Genomic DNA, 19,566 nt, shown 5'->3' with positions numbered 1-19,566 from the left:
TCTACCCACCCATCGCCCCTCCAAACCTAAAGTAATTTGATAATTCTCACTTTCCTAGCAATATTGATGTCTCGAAACATCTTGGAGAACACTTGTACTTCCTTCCAATACACATGAAGAGGAGGAAATCTTGAAGCCTATGAGTAGCAACAGATTATATATAAATCACAGAGAGTAATTTAGCCAGCATAAAAATGTGTTAAAAACAAAGTAAATCCACATTTCAGTCATTGCTGTGACCAGATCTCCCTGGCAGAGGAAGGGTGGCAAGATTGGCTAAAACTTCTAAGGTAGATATGTAACAGCAGCTTGTTTAATCATCAGAGAAGTAAAGTTCATTACCAAAAGCTTCCCAACAAGGAAATGGCAAAGTTTGGATGAGAGCTTGTGATCTGGGACAGCAAACATACTGTTTGGACAGAGCAAGATCCTTTCTTTCGGAGCAAGAGAAAAGCCAAGGCTTCTCCTTTGCTCTAGGGCAGACCTACTGTGCTTACAAGGTACCTTCTTTGGGAGCAAGCGCAGGCATCCCGCTCTCCTGGGAGCATTGGGTGCATAGGCATGACAAGGAGGGGATAAAAAGATGGCAGCTGGCATTGAGTAATGGCCGGCCACAAGAATAGTTAATCCAAGAGCAAAAGCATGAGCTGGATGCATTGTCCAGGCAAGCAACATGCCCGTGCTCCAAAGTAGAACCTAAGCCCCAGTGCTAAGACATGTTCAACTCATTATCATGATTAAGCAACTGGCAAACTTAGGAAGATGCATAGTATGACCATGAGAATAAAAAGAAAGATAAAACAGACATATTGTAATTAAGACAAGTTTAGCTAGAAAATTGCTGTGTGACTCTACCCCAAGACTTTGGGGATTTCTTATTGATTTCCCAATTTCTGGTCCTCCATAGCTTTCACTCCAAAGAACAGAGCTTTGTCTCCTTTCTGTCAGCCATCTGCTACTGCAGAAAACAGAAACATTGGATCACAAAGATTGTACATGCAATATAGATTCACAGGTGTTTATTATTGCCTTACAGCTGAGAAGGTTTGCAGGACATAGTTTCTTCCTTACTGACATTAAGGAAGGCTGATCTGAAATTGAAGCTCAAGTTTCTCAGGTAGTTGCCTACTATATAGTAAAATCAAAAACAAACAAACAAAAAAACCCCAAACAAACCAACCAAACAAAAAAAAAACCTACAAGGTGATTTAAAGAATAAAGTTTTCAAGTGGGTGTTGGTGACTTGGATGTTAAGTCTCAGTCATTTCTGAAAAGAGGCTTCCAAATCATTAGACTTCTCTGACACTATCCTAACACAGTTACTCACTTACAGCTTTATTAACAGTAGAGTGACACCACAGCAATTTGATTAAGCTTCTCCAACCAATACCTACTTGAACATTATCAAACATAACTATCCAATAATAGGTTTTGCTTGATACTCATCTGTTCTGTAAATAGTAGTTAAATATTTGTTATAAAGTTGAATAGTAAATTATTGCAAAGAAATGAATCCTTAGTTCAAAGAGCTTGTGTCCTCAGGTTAGAGCCTCAGCAAGCTAAAAATCACAGTGAAAATTAGGGAGTCTATTTTTCACATTTAAACCATGGGTAGGAGTTGGTAGACCATAACCTCCAAGAGCTGTGAGGATTCCAGACCAGGTTACATACCCTGGCAATTTTTCTATCTGTTCAGGTTCATCAGGTGCACAGGTCCAAGCAATATTTGTCCTTGCACTGGAAATCAGTATTTCCTTCTTTAAATGAGTTGTTTCCTTCCTGCTTTTCAGTAACAGGACCAGCAAATTCAATAGTGAAAGGCACTAGCACAAACCCACAAATACCTAAGCAGAAATCAAGTGTTTACCTGACTTTCAGAAGACAGAGGCTTTCTACTCAGGTTCAGCATCTAGTCTGCTTATACTAAATGCAACTAGACTACTAAAAGCACAAAATCCTGTTGCATGTAGCATGTCTACAACTACACCTCGTTAACTCAACTGTCCACATTAGTAACTACTCTTTCCTCCTTGTATTTGCATGTACATGCTGAAGATGAACCCAAAACGACTGGAAAAGATCCTCCCCAAATTCCTTAAGGCTTTGAAAGCACAGGACAGAGTGCTACTAGTGGGAACAACCAACCGTCCCTTCGATGCTAATCTTAAATCCTTCTGCAAAGTTTATCAAAAAATCATTCTGATTCCTAGGCCTGACTACGCTTCAAGATTTGGCAAGTATTTCAAGTCATCCTGATGATTACTACTGTTTAAAAATCCATGCTTATTTTGTCTGGTTATCCTCAGAACTAACTTTAAACTCATTTCATACCCCAGGTACATCTCAATTCCTGAAAATTTAGGTAATACTCATACAGGCTACCCCCAAAGATCAAATAGTAGAAGTGCAAGTTGTGAGAAGAGTTTAAAATACTGTTCAGCAGTGATTAACATTTTTTCATGAGTTTAGTGTGCACTAAGTTCAGCCCAAGCTGGTTTTTCCCCTGTATGAAGGATAAGATCCTATTTCAGTGCCCATTTTCTATTTTAAGCTTTTATTTTTTTACACAGGGATTCCGAATTTCTGTTACTCCTATGTAGTTCTCATACAATATACTTCGGGACCTCTCCATAAACAGAGCCATGTCTGGAGGACTGAGTTTTGTTGCTATCAGATTCCATTTTTGTATTTACAAATCATGAGAGAAATTGTAGAGGCGTCCAAGATTTTGCATGTCTAGTCTATCAAATGTTTACAGTGATAGACAGGCCCTCCCAAAGTCTGACAAATTCATTGAATACCCCATAGGCTGAGACTCAAAGCTTGTAAGGAAAACAGTGTCTTTTATTAGACCAATTTACATGGCTAGAAGGAGACAAACTTCCAGGAATGCAAGTTTGTTTTCAGATTTGAATCACCTTGGAAGCCTGCAATAGCTCACCATCGACTGAGAAGAAATGCTCCCAATTAAGCTTAATAATGTGCATCAATTACTACAAGAAAAATGGTCGTTTGTCCACATCCTTCAGAAGTGGCTGGTAGAAGGGCTTTTGTTCCCAGAAATATAAATTATTTTTTTCCTGTGGTTTAATCACAGGTATCATGTGGTTTAATACACTTTCCAGGGTACTAAGGAGTCTGAATGGGGTAACTCATGAACAGAAGGGCTGTTTAGATTCAGTCTAAAGATAATATGGAAAAAAGGTTTGGGGCTATTCAGAATGGCACCAAACACTTAAAGTTAGGACTCTCAATAGTGCGCTTCTCCTACCAGCAGCTCCTAGCATGAATATCTCTATTGATCACCACATCAAGGAAAACAGGCTCCCTTCATGCCACTGATCCAGTAGGTCATGTCCCAGTAGTAAAGGAAACCATATTCAGTTCAGGGACCTTGCTACACAATTGTACCTTGACTACAATATTGCTCTGCATAGTCACCTTATTACAAAAATCATGCAACTGTATTGTGAAGTCCAGTTTCATACTGCCTTTCATGGAGGCAGCCAAGGTACTAAGAAGATGCATGTTTGGGCAAGCTCAAGACAGGTTTTGACTGCCTAGCACATTGTAAATCTCTCCCACGTTCAATAATTTTCATAGTGTGGATGGGAAATGGTCTCTAAGCAAGCTAACATGTGTTTCATGTTATGTTACAGCTCTGATAAATTGCTAACAGATAAGGGACATGAATAAGACCTAGAGAACGGAGGTGATAGCAGCTGAATTTAGCTGTGTTTGCTTCTGGGGATTGAACTGTCACATTCTGGGATTCTCACCACTCATTTGGAGAGAAAAAAAAAAAAAAAAAAAAAGGGCCAGCTAAAGGGATTTCAACTGCAAACTTAAGAATGCCCCAAGAAGTTAACTCTTGACATTTTAAAGCAGATTAAACTTGTAGCTTTACTTATTCAACATTGTCCCATTTAAGAAAGTGCCTGGCTTGCTCTTTAGCTCCAACCTTTCCTGGAGTTCAATGGAAATATGATCTTTACAGTACAGAGCACTCACCTCCCATTCTTGACAATTTTCAGTGCCAACACCCAATTTGAGAACTAAAGAAACTTGTTTTGACAGAAAAACCACAACATAACAAACATTAATAGCCACAGTGCACAGCTACCTGTCTGCTACAACCCTCCCTTTTGTTACAAACCAGAATATTCCAATCTATGCACGATGGAAACAGTAAACATACAATGGAAATCGTTAAAGTGGAAGATTCACTATCCTATACTGGTTTCTTGCTATTAATCACCCAGCAAGTTAGTACCTCCTATTACGCATGATCCTACCTGCAGCCTGCGGCACACAATATATGGCTGCACAGAAGTAGTGCTCACTGTTGTGTGCATCAATTCCTCTTTTATGAATTAGTGATTCAGCCAATAATTATTGAGCATAGATATAATTCAAGTGGAAGATCACAATTTGCCTGAGTGGAAAATGTACTACAAAGTTGTCAATAGTTATGGGCACAAGTCCATAGTATCGACATCGCAATCGAAGGAAGAATAAGGCAGGTTTTCTCCATTACATGAGTGCCGCAACATCCAGTACCATTAACTTTCCACCTAACATTTTCATAATATGAGTGTTCAAACACACGATACTCAAATCACAAATTGTTTCATTCAAGAACGTTTTTAATCTCTATCCATAATGCTAATTATTTTTTCCTCATGTTTTCATATAAGGCTTCAAAAGAAAGCATAGTGAGATGGCATGCAAGTTTTACTAAGCTTCTCTGAGACAGACCATTACTTTAGGATAAAACAAGAAGTGTTGTTACTCCTACTAATTTATTTTGGGAAGCAAAATCTCAGGCACTTCACAAACATTAAGAAAACCTTCACGTCACAGAGGTTCACAGCTAGAAGATAAAAACAGGTTCACCATTTAAATAACAAGCAAAATGCCAATCACAGAAATTTACACCTGGCCTTCTCAAGATATGCCTGCATAGCTGGAAGCTTTTGGCTTCTTTGGCTTCCAAACCAGACATTGAGTCCCCATAGCAGCCCTCAGTTCAGCAGAAGTCAGGGTCATGGAAATAACAACAGGCTGTTAATATAGCTGCTTAACTCTACACACCCAAAAGGGAACATTCTGGACAGGTTCTTTTTCTGTGTATACACACAAGCATATTTAAGTAGTTCTTTCCATTTTTACACACATATCCACCTCACTTTATGTGCCCTTAAAGACTTTCTGAAAAGTACTGACTGGTAGCCAACAAATGATCACTAATGGTTTAAGAACAGATGCTATACTGGAAATCTACAGACAAAAGAAACAGCAAACAAGGAAGATTTGAGTCTTGGCTTTCCTGACTGATACCCCTTATTTTCCTGCTTCAGCTTCAAAATGCAAAAATATTTCTCCTGCTTTCCTTAATGCATGTCTTTGGCATTCTCTCTTTTTCTGGGTCCTGATGAACAGTGTTATGGAAACACATCATCCTGCAGAATGGTGGAGCAATCACCAACTTGCTGAACATAAGCTGCCTAGCAAAGGTGTCTGATGGTTTCACCCAAGGACACATCATCCAGGCGGTGCAGGCTGTCCTGAGCGAGCTACGCCTCCTACAGATGACCAGAAAGCCACTGAGGACTGCCGAATTCATTACTTCTCTGGCCAGACAGGACCCAGTGTACAAAGAGGAGGAGGAAACATTTAAGGTGACATTAAGAGCTATGTTAACTGGCTGTCTTTCATCGTCCCCTGCCATGTCCTTGTCCAGGCATATTTGCTCTGGAGACCTGCTAATTCCGCTGATGGGTTGGCACATCACTGTTTGAATGATGATGTATGGCTCAACGGCACCAAACACCCATCTCCCCCATTTTGGGATGCTTGGCAGCCCAGGCCAATGGGCAGCTGGACATGCCAGGCAAACAGTCATTATTACAGGCAGCAACTCTGCACAGGCAACACGCCTGGCATACTGCTTTGCTGAACCTACTGCCGGCACCCAGCTCATGTTGAACAGAGCGACCTTCACAGGCATGGATCAGTTATGCAGGTGCCATTAGTACAATGCATTGGTCCTTTTTCTTTCAGAGCTGACATCTTCAGCAAGCCTGGCTGTATTATCTTGAGAAGGCAAAAAACCCTGGACATGCAAGGTCTGCAGGGTGTTCCACATAAGGATCAAGCTTTAAGCCCTTATTTTAAATTATTTTAAACAAGAATTTTCTTATAAGAGTTTTCATTTCAGGGTTAAAAAAAAATAGTTTCTGCCTCAAACTCCATCCCTCTTCCCACCCTCAGGGCTATAAAATCCTGAAGGCAAAACCTAGTGCATTTGAGGTGCATTACATGTACCTCAAATATACATGGATCACCCTGCAAACAACTACTTTTTTTCCACATGTAGCTCAGTAATAATTACTCTTTCTTTCCCTAGACAAGGATTATCTTTATGTAGTGGTTAATTCTGCTTTCACTGTATTGCATTTGGTTTTCCTGTTGATAGGAACAGTTTAATCGGACTTACGTACAGGTCTACCATTTATTTACTGCAGTGACTTTGGTGTAGCTTAGAGACAGCTGAACTGGACTTGAACTAGCTGAATGCAACACTACAGTTTAGCAGCACTGACGCCCCAGAAAAAAATGGTACAACACTTGACTAAGGCATTTCAAGCCTACTAAACTCTTGTAAAAGCCTTGGCCACCAAAGAGGAAAACCCTGCTGTGTACCAAGAGACCACAAAAGGGTTTTCTCAGTCCCATACCCCCTCATCTCCTACCCAGACCTGCTTATAAACCATCCAGTTCTCCTGGCTGAAAGGTTTCCTTTTCATTTTGCTCTTTGAATCCCCCTGCTTTTGAATCCCCACAGCACCTCACACAATAAACAGGATGTGGTTTCTCACAATTTTGTCCAAGTCTTCTTCCACTGCTAACCTGATGATAGTGCATATTTCTCCCAGCCCTGTTGAATACATTCCAATTTCCATTTAGAGCCATTTGGCTCACTCAACATAGGCAGCATTTGTGATATTTGGCAAATTACTCGGTTTTTTCCTCATGCTTCCTATCTAAACCAGTATCTTTCCTCAGGGAAAGGCTAATGGTTCAGTATTGCAGCAAAGAAAAAAAACCCCTATCATTCCCAGCTCCAAGTAGTAATCCATTTTTACCCTGAAACATGAGAGCTAGTATTTAGTGTGAGTTTAACTTGACAATACTATTCCACTTACTATAAATGTGCCTGTTTTGTACAGCATAAAGTATGCAGGCAGCACTTCATTTTGAACACGGCTAAAATGATACCATCCTCAGCGTCCCATGGCAATCATTTCCTTGCATTAATTACAGCCCTTAAGAAAGTATTTCTTTTTATCTATTTTAAATTTGTTTCCCTTAAATGTCATGGAATCTTGCCCCAGCACCTGTAATATGGCACAGGGGAAGAGGATTGTCAAAATGGACTCGTGCATTAATTAACTCCAGTATCATCTTCATCTCTTCTTGCACAGAAGCCCCTGTTCCTGTGCCTCTGATCGTTCCCATCACTGGACCTTTTCTGTTGCTTTGCTTTGTCCTTTTTGAAGTGGGGTGGCTAAACTGCGGTATTCAAAGTGAAGATTAGCACTGTGATGAATCTTTGATTTCCATTCACTGGAAACATGAATCTCCCTGTTTGACATTTATATTCTGCCAGTGATCCAAAATGAATATAAATAATGCAAAATTTGTGATAATGCGATTTCTTCATTCAATTTACTCAAATTTCTGCCCCAATTATACATGGACATTTTTTAAATTATAAATTATTGCACCAGTGATTGATACAAATCCTTACACAAAAATAACAGTAGTCCTAGAAGAGGAGCAAGGGGCAGTCCACTAGCACAGTAGCTCTGCCTGGCAGTGACTGGTACAAAATATGTATAATATGTAAGAAAACCCATACCAAAGACTGTGGACATCATTCCTCCAATAATCAAACATTTTAACTCTGATCAGTCACTTACTGTCAGTAACTTATGTCTCCAGTTCAGATGCTAGTGCATTAGTGATAAATCTACTTTTATTTTAACTATATCTGGGGAGCTGACTTCATTAATCCCACATAGCAGTTCCACTAGCTAAAGAGTGAAAAGCAGCCGTTACCGCACGCTAACAGGCAGATTAATTTTGTGCATTGAAATATATGCACAAAGGACTGGGAAGAGAACAAGAGAAGCCATCACGAGTCACTCAGCTCCTCATGCCATGTGCAGAGCCCTTTATCAGCAACCCAGAGTGGGCAGCAAGATGATCTCCCTAGTCTGCACCCACCAAACAGCGCTTTCCACCCTACCAAGGTCCCAGCAAGCTGTTGGCAGGGTTTTGTTGTTCCTTCCATCTTGCACTTAAAGCCTGGAGAGCATTATACCCAAGACAACAAACCTGGGGGGAAATAGGATTTCTGTGGCCTCATGGCCTATCACGCACAGAAGGCCAGAGTCATTGCTTGACTGCTAGCTACTCCTGGGGACGTCAACTCCTCCCCGAGGCACCAGTCACAACCACCACCTTGTCTTTCCTACCCCACTCATGTGAAGGGCCAGAAACAACCATGTCCAGACCTCTTCCTACCCCATCCTGCATCCGTTCCCCCGGATCCGTTTCCACAGAAATAGCTTGGCCCAAAACCATCTTTAGGACAGCAAAATTCAATTGCCCAGGCCACTGCATTAAAAGCTCAGGGGTTCCCCCTAAACACCTCCCATGACACCATTTAGAAGTGGATGCATGAGAGGTTGCACGATGTTTTAATCTGTGGAGTCAGGCTTCTTGGAGGAGGGCTGCTTAGCTAGTTCAGGCAATTAGAGCAGAGATCAGGGTTAGGGCTGCCCAGCAGCCAGCTGGACATTTGACAGCTCTCAGACTTCATTTACCTGCTGACAGTATTTAATCTGCCAGACAAGAGATCCAAATAGGGTGCCTGTCATCAGCCCCTTTCTGGGACCTGGAGGAAGCCTTTAAGAAGCATGACACCAGGAAGGACCGTCTGAGGCCGGGAGAGGAACATCAAGGGGTTTTCTTCCCTATATGCTTCCAATACCTCTTCTCCCAATTACTTCTCTTACTACTGCCTGTCTGTAACACATACTGGGAAACTGGACAAGGCAAATTCCTAGGGCTAGCCTTACCAGGCTCAAGTTGGAGGCAGCATTTTGGATGGATCATATGGAAAAGGCAGATTTCACAGGATGCCGCATTGGTAAGAAGGGTGAAGATGACAGGGGCCCAATCAAAGGGCAGAGGAGTCACTGTTGTGGCATTAAATAGTGGTCTGTGGTCAGCAGAAAAACATTCATTCCTGGGGCAGCACATGGATGAATACAGTCAAGATGGAAGGTATTTTATCAATCATGTCAACACCGAGTGGCATTTTAATCTCTGGTGTAGGCAGGCCTTTGTTGATAAAGGTTTCTGTACGTACATATGGGGAAAGACTAATTCCTGCACACTACTAACTTTAAAGCATTGCCTTTTCCTTCACTTTACATTATTTTCACATGGCCTAGAACTGCCTTGTTGACATTGCAGTCCAGGAGCTTGGCAAGTTTGCAGAGCGACTATACCAAAATCATTTACAAGTCACAGGACTGTGAACAGGCATCTGAAAGCAATAAACAGGTTTTTAATGTTCGGGGTTTGTTTTGCTTCTTAAGCTCTCTCATTGAAATAAAAACTGTCTGGATTGATTTGCAGAGCCATGAGAGGTATATGCTTTGTCTATTGCCAAGTTTCAGACCAGAGGGAGTTTTGACAAGAGCTATATGCCTCGGAAATAGGGTTGATCATAGAAGTTCTAACATTTCCATAACTATAGCAACACAAATGGCCCAGCTAAGTATTCCTGTTAATGAGACACAATTCAAGCAAGCAATTGCTATACTTCTTGTTATAATAATGTTCTCAAGAGATGGGAGGATTTCATTTCTGCTTCTCCACAAGCCAGCCAGGATTTTAAGAGGTGCGGTTTTTTTAAGGAATGCTCGATTGTACTAGTAAAAAGTTTAAATGTTTTTTGGTTTTTTGGGGGGTTTGTTTGGTTGGGGGTTTTTTTTTAAGTTTTAATAAAACATACACATGCTTTTTGATTCTCCAGGCTTGGTATGCCAAGACACCACTGGGTAAAGCACGCATCAAAGCTCTGGCAGACAGTGAGAAAGCAGAAAAAGGAAAAACAAAAAAAGGAAAAAGGAAAAACTAACTTCCTCAAGAATTTTGCATCTGGCAATACCAGCCACAGTTCTACTTCATGGGAAAGAGGAAGACATTAGGAAAGCAGACATGTCAGAATAGTACACCCCAAGTTAATAGCTATTCCAGGAAAGACAACTTTCTGAATGAATTTTTAAAAGTTAAAAAAAATCAGGTAAGACATCAATGTGACAAGTAGCTCTCAGAGGATAAAGAGTTAATGACCACTAACTTGCTCAAGCATTATTTATTCTAAGAGATTTTAGGGGGCAGAAGGGTTCATTACTCAGGACTGTAACATGCCATCAACTTTTAGGCTATACTCATTTATTTCAGCAAGTAACTCTCCTTAAAAATTGATGTCACATTAATGTCTTTCATTACTTTAATATCCTATATGCTTTATAAAACTAACTGCTTTATATATCTGTAGGTCTAATGTGTTACAGTTCTCAATAAAACTATTACAGCTATAAAGACTGCTTTTTAATTGCGATGGATTATAAGACACTTAATGCAATCTACCACAAGCTGAATATTTACATAGTCACATGAGGACCAGCACTGTTTCACCTTTTGATGCCTTATCATGGACAAATTCATACATATGGATCTTAGCAGAAAACATTAATAAGCAGCACAAAAGCAAAGCAGTCAGGTGGTGTTCATTTTGGTGGATGTCCTGAAAGTCTATTTTGCAATAGAAGACAGTGCCCAATTACTTTGTTTGCACAATAGCAATGTATCTGTTGCTTAAAACAAACCCCATGTGTAGCAAAGCAGCAGCTGTAATGGCAATCTGGAATAGGCCTGTTGAGCTTTCTAAAAGGCTGTTTCATGCTGCGTTAAACCCAATCCAGAGACCTGCTTCAGCTTCTTCTAAATCCAGTCCTGCAAGCTCTGTTTAAGTAGCCCACTGGTGAAAGTCTGCCCCGTCACATTCAGACCCCACGCATGAAGCCACGCGCAGATGCAGCTTGTGGGACCACAGCAGCTCTTTGTGTGTGCTTGAGCAGGAAAACCTGAAGCTCTGTGGCAGGCATGTCTTCTGCACAGAAGGACCTAAGACACTTGGAGGCAGAGATTTCCTGGTCTTATGCTTTGATGTAGTGTCTCCTACTCAACAGGGTGCATTAGGCCTAATATCAAAATATCACAAATAGCAAGTGCAGGGAACTAAACTGTCTCAGAAACACAATGCCAATGCACCAAGTGGTCCATGATAGGATTTGATAGTGTTTCAGTTGATAGGCAATCTTGTTTGCGCACAAATCGGCAATTTTGGGGACAAGGTATTTCTAAACAGTGGTTAGAACACCCTAAAGCTTTGGAACATCTTACATGACACTGATGGAGCCAGCACCACCTTTATGTGCAGGATCTCATTCACCAGAGTCTTCTACAGATAAAAGCCACAAATACCTGTTTTCACCTCTAACTGCAGCCTACCTATGTTGACTTGACAACAGGTAACTCACAATACCTATTTTAACTGGAAACACAAGGCACATCATCCCCAGGGAGTCAAAGGACCTCTCTGTACCTTCTCTATAGACAGACTGTGAAGTAGAGGAGGGCTGCATTGCTGTAGGAAGCTGCTCAGGTTTCCTCCAGCCCAGACCAGGCCAACCTGCCTTTAGAGAAGGGCAGGCTGAGGACAGCACATCACACATACTCTGCCATTTACAATTCACTCCGAGTCTAGCACTGCTCACTGCTTACTAAGATCTTACTGATAGGTCTTCTACATAAAAAGTAATGATCACATTTCAAAAATTTCTGCATCTTAGTACTATCCCAACCCCTTACTCCCCTGGCTTCCCCTACTAGAACAGTTATTTCATCAAAAATATGATGGCAAGTGACTTGTAGAAAACACGCTCTTACCCAGGGTGTCAGTACACAACATGTTTTAGGACAGAAACCCTGCAGAAAGATGAAAGACCACCCAAAAACCTACTCTAACAAAGCTTGCTCAAAGGGGATCGTATTGAGCCTCTCCTGCTCCTAAGAAGAAATCCAATGGAAAAAGATGCTCCTGGAAACAGCAAAGTCTGAACAAAAGCCCAGAAAGATTCCTACAGGCAACTAATGGCACAGAAAATGATTCAAACAATCATATCATTGAGTGCAGCAGAGGGAACTGGATGGCTCTTGTTAATAAAGTGAATTTTCTTCCCGGGGGAAGAATAGGCTGCCATGCTATCACAGCACAAAGGATAGAGCCACCCCAACTGGGGCTTTTTGTGGTCCTCTGTGGCTACATTTTGCTGTCCAGTACAGGGCTCCCATGGATTTCAGCCTTCCAACCTTGAGGCTGCATCTCCAGCCCTGCCAAGGCGATCCAAACAACAGGAAAAGAGATGCTTACTGGATCTCCTGTGTGCTACACCTCAGGATATTTCTGGTGTACACAAGTCCTTCCCCCAACCATCCCAGCAGTAATCCAGCTGCTGGAGCCTTGTCATGACCCACACAAGGGACTCCATGCGTATGAGCTGCCAGCCCCTGGATTTAATCACTTGCAGCAGAGCAGCTACAAACTTTGGCTTTCCTTTCTCTATTCTTTCTTTGCAGACGCTTGCTTGTGGCAGGCTGCTGGCTTCCCAAATTTGGCAGCACATCCAAATTAAAAGGTACTCTTCAACTTCACCCTCAGTGAGGAAAGCCAGACTCTCCAAAGATGTGGCAGGGTTTGTGTTAAAAACCTCATCTCTGCTCTCATCTGCAAGAAAACTAATTTGGATAATTCCATCCTCAATCTTGCCGACAGTGGAATACTCCTCTCCACAACAGGTTTGACAGCAGAATGTGATGTGATGAAAAGACCGCATTTAGGTTGGACGTAAGCAAGCCCATTAACTAATATTTCAGCAGGTTCAGTGCAATCTCAATAGCAAAGTAACACGCTGACTGGCAACATCCATCTCCAGGGCATGACTCCGACCCCATGCGGAAAGGATGAATGAACCTCTAACCATCCCAGGTGTGCTTGGCAGGGCAGAAGCCTGCAGTTTTTCTCCAGTATTCACCAGTTTATGGGGGGGAAAAAAGCACTGGGGCAATTTAGCCTTTAGGTGTATCTTGCAACAGTGGCTGCTTTCAGCGTAAGCTGCCTTTCTTCCCCACCCCCCCAGCCATGGAGATCTGGAAGCCACAGCTGGTGTACCTACAAACAGCTCCGTGGGTGCAGGGGGGTGACAAAGAGGCAATAAAGCAGACAAACTGTGCCCTGTCTAGCTGCCAAGCCCTCGCTCTCCTTTAGAGCCCTCTCAGTGGGAGGTGGGGAAGGAAGGATGAGGAGCGATTTTAATGCTATTTATAATTATTATTACAGAAAGTGCAGCTACTTGAAAATGAAGTTGTTGCATCAAGCAGAGCCAACACACAGTAATTTCGGTATCAATAGCTGAACTATTCAATTAAGCAGCCCTAGCTGGACCTCCAACGCCTGTCCCGCTGTGAGGCTAACAGTGCTCTTACAAGCAACGCTGCTAGAGATGCTCTACCAGGTCTGAGTAGGGCGTCTCTACCCAGAGATCTTTCACTACAGAAAAAAAAAAAAAAAAAAAAAAAAAAAAGAGAGATTGTGGCTTTGCTAAGCCCAGCTGCAAGGCAATTGTGCTCTGCTTTCCAGCCACAGCAATCCCAAAATCTGACCAGGGAGGAAAATCCCTCTTGCTACACCCTGTCCCCTACTTAGTTTCCAGCAAGAGATGAGTTTTGAGAGATGGCAGAGTGCCAGGCTGCTTTGCCTCCTGGTGTGGTGGTAGGAGGTAATCCAGAAGCACCAGCAAAGTTGAGGAAAGAAGCTGTCACACTCATTTATATATGTAAGTGATCTAGAGAATTATCGGCTAAATTATTTAAATGTCCCATTACTATTAAATTACTGGGCATTCATTGTAAGAACAGTCATAATACAGTAACTAATTTGGTATTAATGTGAATGTCAGCGTTTCATTGCAGTTATTTTGTACTTCATCATAAGATAATTTACCAATAAATTAATTGGCTTAATTGCTTCCTCCAAACCCAGGAGAACTACATATGACATGACTTTCTAAAAGTGTTCCTGCTCACTCCCCATCTCTCTGCTTTAACCACACCAAGCGGGAACCCCCCTTTGAAACACTTGGGGAGGAACAGCCGAGAAAGAGGGAACAAAGTGTGACTTCACTCTCCCAGAGGCAATAAAGTCTTGGCATAACCCCTCCTGTGGATTTTAATGTGCTTTAAATATAGCCCCTGAGGCCATGCTTGGAGCAGGAGCCCAGGTTTCAGTGCCAGCTTTGCAGGGTCCTTGGTGGTGGGCAAGGAGCCCCAGCACCCTGCCTCCATCCAAGCACCTGGGAGCCATTCTTGCCCACCTCCCCTGTTGTACAAATTCCGCTCATCACCTTTGCCTCCCCAAAATGCCAATAAACCCCAATCCCCATCACCTGGGCATCAGCCAAACCAGCCACAGCAGAGACTCAGGCTGCGGCTGACAGACCTGCTACAGTTGGAAATAAGTTGCTACCAATTTGCCCCAAGGCAAAAAAAGTGCCATAATCAGAATATCAGGTGTGTAGGGGATACCCTGCCTCGGATGAGATGTCTGCCAATTGATTTAAACCCTATCAATAAGCCTGAGAAACAAGCAGTTTACCATAGTGCTTGGAATAGGATGAATAAGAAACCAAAACCAAGTGGAGCCTTAAGTCCTGAGGCATCACCTCTACACTGCTCTACAGCACCCACCAAGGGCCCAGGACAGAGCTCCCACTACCCCAGTCTCTTTGCAGATTCCAGTCTCCATCCCTGTTGGCATCCGTGCGGGAGGTGCCTCCACCTCCTGGGGACACAGCTGGCCAGAGGCAGCCCCAGTCCCGAGCAGCCAGGCAGGAGGGCTGCATCCTCGCAGCGAGGAGGGAGGGAAAATGGCCCTCGCTGGGTAAAAGGCAGCAGCCGCCTCCATGAAGTCATGCTTTCACCATGTGCCTTGAGTATTATTAGGTCCCTGGCTTATGTCAAGCACTCAGGTTATGCCGCTGTGGCCAAAGCCCTTTAATCAGACACCGTAACTCCTGTTAAAAGCAGTGCCAGCCCTTGTATCTCATCCCTGCCAATTTTGCATGAACTATTTTGCCTTGCTAGCCTGTACCGATTTAGAGATAGGGTTATTGGGAGCAACCGCTGCCTTCCTGAAAGCCGACTCCTCCAGTACTGGGATTTTACAACCAGCACTGAAGCTCTCTGGCTACCGCAGCAAGTCTCCCAGAGCTCCCGCCTCTCCATTCCCCAGGAGCTTAGGAAAAGTTTACTGCTGTTTTCTTCTCCAGGAGATGGAAAAAAAGCTCCATCCAAAGCACAGTGGGTAAGGACAGCTGTTTTCTCCAGTTTCTTGGTTTAAACGTTTTTTAACAAATTTACAGGGCTTTTTGCAAAGCACTGGGAACAGATTGCACCAGCCTCAGCGCTTTGGCACTTGCTCCTCCACCATCAGGGAGAGATCAGCCCAACTGCAAAATGCTGCTAAATCTTTATTTATGATAATTCACCCCAGTCCTGGGCAGTCTGCATCATGCTGGGCTGGCAAACAGTCCAACTCCAGGTGGGAACAGCCCACGGGAATACATCCCCTTCCAGCACACCCCAGAGACAAGTCCCAACCACAGGGCACCTGTTGTAGCTCATTGTTTAAGTTGACATCAAAATTAAAAAACAAGCCAACATTTCTCAGCAAAACCCCCCAAATGTGGTAATACAAAGTGAAGCTGACTGTTCTATTAACTCCCATCCTGCATCAGCAATTTTCTAAAGTGTGGAAACATTATAATTGACTTTTCTGCTAGTAGCAAAATGTCATTTTTTCTTAATACTTCCTAAGTCAGTAATGCATTTCAAAAGCCTCCAATGCCACTACCACAACAGGACTTACAAATTAGCACATTTTCAGCTTTTCATTAAACACAATACCCAAAAAAAGTCTCATCATATTAGGGTTTCTCTCCTCATTATTGAAAGTACTGCGACTTTGGCACTTCGCGCAGCAAATTATAATGCACTCAGCCTGGGTCCATTGTAAATCAGGGCTTCAAAAAAGGTGTCATGTAGTCGGGCCCTCTTTAAGCACTGAAAATATTGGAGTCTATTTGAAAACGCCTTATGTAGTCTCTCACTAGCCTTGCAAATCATCACAGCACCGGGTAGATCTTCCTTTTATTTTTTGCCTCATGGCATCAAGCCATTTCTATTCCAACCAGAAAAAGAGGATTATTTCTTGCTGGGATTTCAAGAAAACCCTACACCTAAGATAACAAGCTGCATAAAATCCCCAAATCATTTAGGGCTCTTGTTCAGCTTTGCACAGCTTCTGTGAGGCTGTCCAAAGGCGAAGGGGTTTCTCCAGCCGGACCCCTGGCTCACTGCCCTGGGATGCCCCCAGCCGATGATGCTTTTCAGAGGCCACCGTGGTGCAATCAATGGCACAGTGCCTACGCGGTTCTGGCAAATTCCCGAGCTCCAGGCTGAAATGCCACTACCCTGGGAGGACGCTGCAAAAGTAGGGCCGTTTCTTTTGCAGAGCAAACAAGCACCATCCCATTTTTGTGTGCCGTCGCCTCTTGCAAAAGCCTTGGTTGGCCTTTGGCATTACAGCCCTCAGCTAGAGTACTCTTTCTTGGCAGAGGGGAAAAAAAAAATAATAATAGGGGTTGTGCCAGCATGGGAGCAGGAAGAGGCTCACACCCTGCTCCTGGACACCCCCAAACCAGGTGCCGTCCCAGGGCAGGGCGCTGCCAGGCTCTGCTCCCACCTACCCAGCAGCCTTAAGGCCAAAGGATGGGAAATGCAAATGCCACACCCTTTCCCGTTTTCTCAGTCCTCCGAAAAAAGGCTAGACACATCCCTAATCTCCTCTGCACGACTTCCAACGATGCCAATGCTGTGTAGTTTCCCATAGGTGGGATGCCCCTCTCCTTACAAGTATTCATGCTTTAAGTTGCTCGAACTGGCAAGTCATCATTAGTAAGACAACAAAGGGCACCCAGAAGCAAAGGGGAAGAGAAGCATGAAATAAGGCTGTTTGCTTATCAGGAGGGCAGCTGCAAGCCAGCAGCAAGGTAAAGGGCATTTCCTAACATCCTCTTCAGACTCCCTTGCTTTAGTCTTCTACTCTGCCTCAGTTTCCCCATCAGAGAAAAGGCAACCAGCAGCAGCACAAGGCAAGGATTAATGCAAACACCGGGAAAGGGTGAAGGACATCTCACAGCACAGGCAACAGTGGCACCAAAGTCCAAAATAAGCAGCAGAGAGCAAGGAACTGGAACAAGGAGGACCTGCAGAGGACAACCAAATACTATCATCCAAAAAAAAAAAAAAACCCAACCAAAAAAACCCCACACAAACACAAGGAACTCACCTTCTCTCCCTCGCAGCATCTACGGCTTCTGCACAGATGTACTTGGTGTGTGGACCACAAGAAAGGAAAATTATTGTAAGCAATGCCTTGCCCAAGAAACCACCCAAAGCCCACAGCCAACCAGTAAATCCCAAAGACCTCAGGGTCTGAGGCTTTTCTCTGGCTCGGGGAATCACCTGCAAATGGGAAACCCAGACCAACTGCTGCCCTCACAGCAGGAGAAACTCCTCAGCTGCTGCAACGGGCCAGTTAGCAAAGCCAACAGGGCAAGCAGGTCATGAAGCCTGGGGACCTCAACTGGTTCTCCTCCACCATTTTCTCTAGCAGGTGTCCAGGGTGAGGTCCCAGCATCCACATCAGGCTGTCACAGTGGAGTGGGACTTTTGCTTCCAAAGTAAAAATAACTCAATATCAAACTCCAGGAAGAAAAAAAAAAGATGGAGAGGAAAAAGAATGGGCTGAAACAAGAGGAGAAACACCAAGAAAGGCTGTTTGAAGAGCAAGGGAAAATCTAGGCATCAGCCATAAGAGTGGATACCGTGTGATGGGCCAAGGCCTAGTGAAAGTTTGCTAAGAGGTGAAGGGCTGGGTGCAATCCTGTCCTCGGAGCGGTGAATAGACTGGAGGATTAGCAGGAGGAGATGAAAATCATGCAAATGAACCCTTTGGCCAGCAAAGCCAATACCCCCACTCAGCACAATGTTTGGCTAAGTTACACCCATAATTGCTCTAATTAAAGGTGCACTCAGACAGGCTCCATCCCAAATGCCATTGCTCAGACAGCTCCTGAAAAGCCTCTCAGGCAACACCCTTCGGGTGGGTGATGGGTAGGGAGAAACGTGAAAATGCATCAGGCCAGCCCAAAATTTGGGGACTCGGTGGCATCATTTCAAAGCCCAATGGAAGCCTGCGCTGGCATGGTGGCCCCCCCATCCTACCCCCCACATTAGCCTAAAAACACCCATCAGGGAGCAAGCCCTCCTCTCCCATCGGGGTGGGTTGGAGGGATCGCGCATGCAGGCACACCGTGATGCCACCTCATGGCCCAAAAACCTGCCCCATCCTTGCGTCATTTTCTCCAGCCCAGCCAGGAGATGCCTCCATCCCTGAGCCCCTCAAGCGGGGTCCTGCCCTGAGCCAGCATTTCATTTTAGGCTTACAAAGCCATCCCCGCTCCATCGCCAAGACAAAGCTCCCGGTTCTGGGATGTCCCTGACCCACCGGTCATGTGTCACCCCCGCCAGCAGGCAACGCATCCCCCTCTGCCCACTAACGAAGCTTCTCGTGGGGGGGTGGCAGGGGCAGCCCAAAGCCCTGTCCCCCCTGCCATTGCCCCCCCAAGCCACCCTCCACCTTCAGCGGGGAAACTCCTTGGTGTCGCAGCTGGAGGAGGGCAGGGCATGCGGCAGCGGGGACAGTGCGCTGACAGCTCACCCCGCTGGGTGCTGCTGATGTGACGGATGGTCCAGGTGCTGTGGCCGGACCCTGAGAACCGGCTGCCTCGTCCCACCACAACAACAACCTGTAATTTCCAAGGCGGCGTTTCCAGCCTGTGCTCCGCAAGTGATGGGAAGGGGCGGCAGGAATGAAGGCAGAGCTGAGCAGGCAAACCAGATGGCTCTCTCGTTAAAGTGCAGCTGCGCCAAGGAGAGGTCATAGCTGTAATGAATCGGGCCGAGTCCCCACTAATTAATGCTGACAAGCAAAGTTCAGATGTGTCCACTGGTAAGGAATAAATCAATCCCCCAGAAATGGATATGGCCAATGAGGGATAGTGGAGTTTGTTCTTCTGCATCCCAGAGGGCAAGCAATTATCTCCATAACTTTCTAGTTAGGGTGCACTTGGGAAACACATCTTCCGATCCATAAATACCTCCTTTCCACAACTACGTTACACTTTCAGGTGTCAAAAGCTAATTTTTCTCAGGAGCAAAACAGCATGGCACAAAAGC

At 44.1% G+C, this 19,566-nt stretch overlaps 1 protein-coding gene across 1 annotated transcript in view; it reads left to right on the top strand.

Moving 5' to 3' along the window:
• Positions 1-10,219, top strand: part of IQCA1 (IQ motif containing with AAA domain 1) — a 112,678-nt gene extending 102,459 nt beyond the window's left edge. The window contains exons 17-19 of the mRNA XM_049800273.1: positions 2,056-2,233; positions 5,443-5,681; positions 10,115-10,219. Coding sequence (XP_049656230.1) covers positions 2,056-2,233; positions 5,443-5,681; positions 10,115-10,219 — 522 coding nt within the window. The remainder of the gene's footprint in view (positions 1-2,055; positions 2,234-5,442; positions 5,682-10,114) is intronic.
• The last annotated feature ends 9,347 nt before the right edge of the window (positions 10,220-19,566 follow it).

Source organism: Accipiter gentilis, chromosome 1 (assembly GCF_929443795.1).
Source record: "Accipiter gentilis chromosome 1, bAccGen1.1, whole genome shotgun sequence".
NCBI lineage: Eukaryota > Metazoa > Chordata > Aves > Accipitriformes > Accipitridae > Astur > Astur gentilis.
Note: the sequence above shows the minus strand (reverse complement) of the source record. Positions and strands in the feature narration are given on the sequence as shown.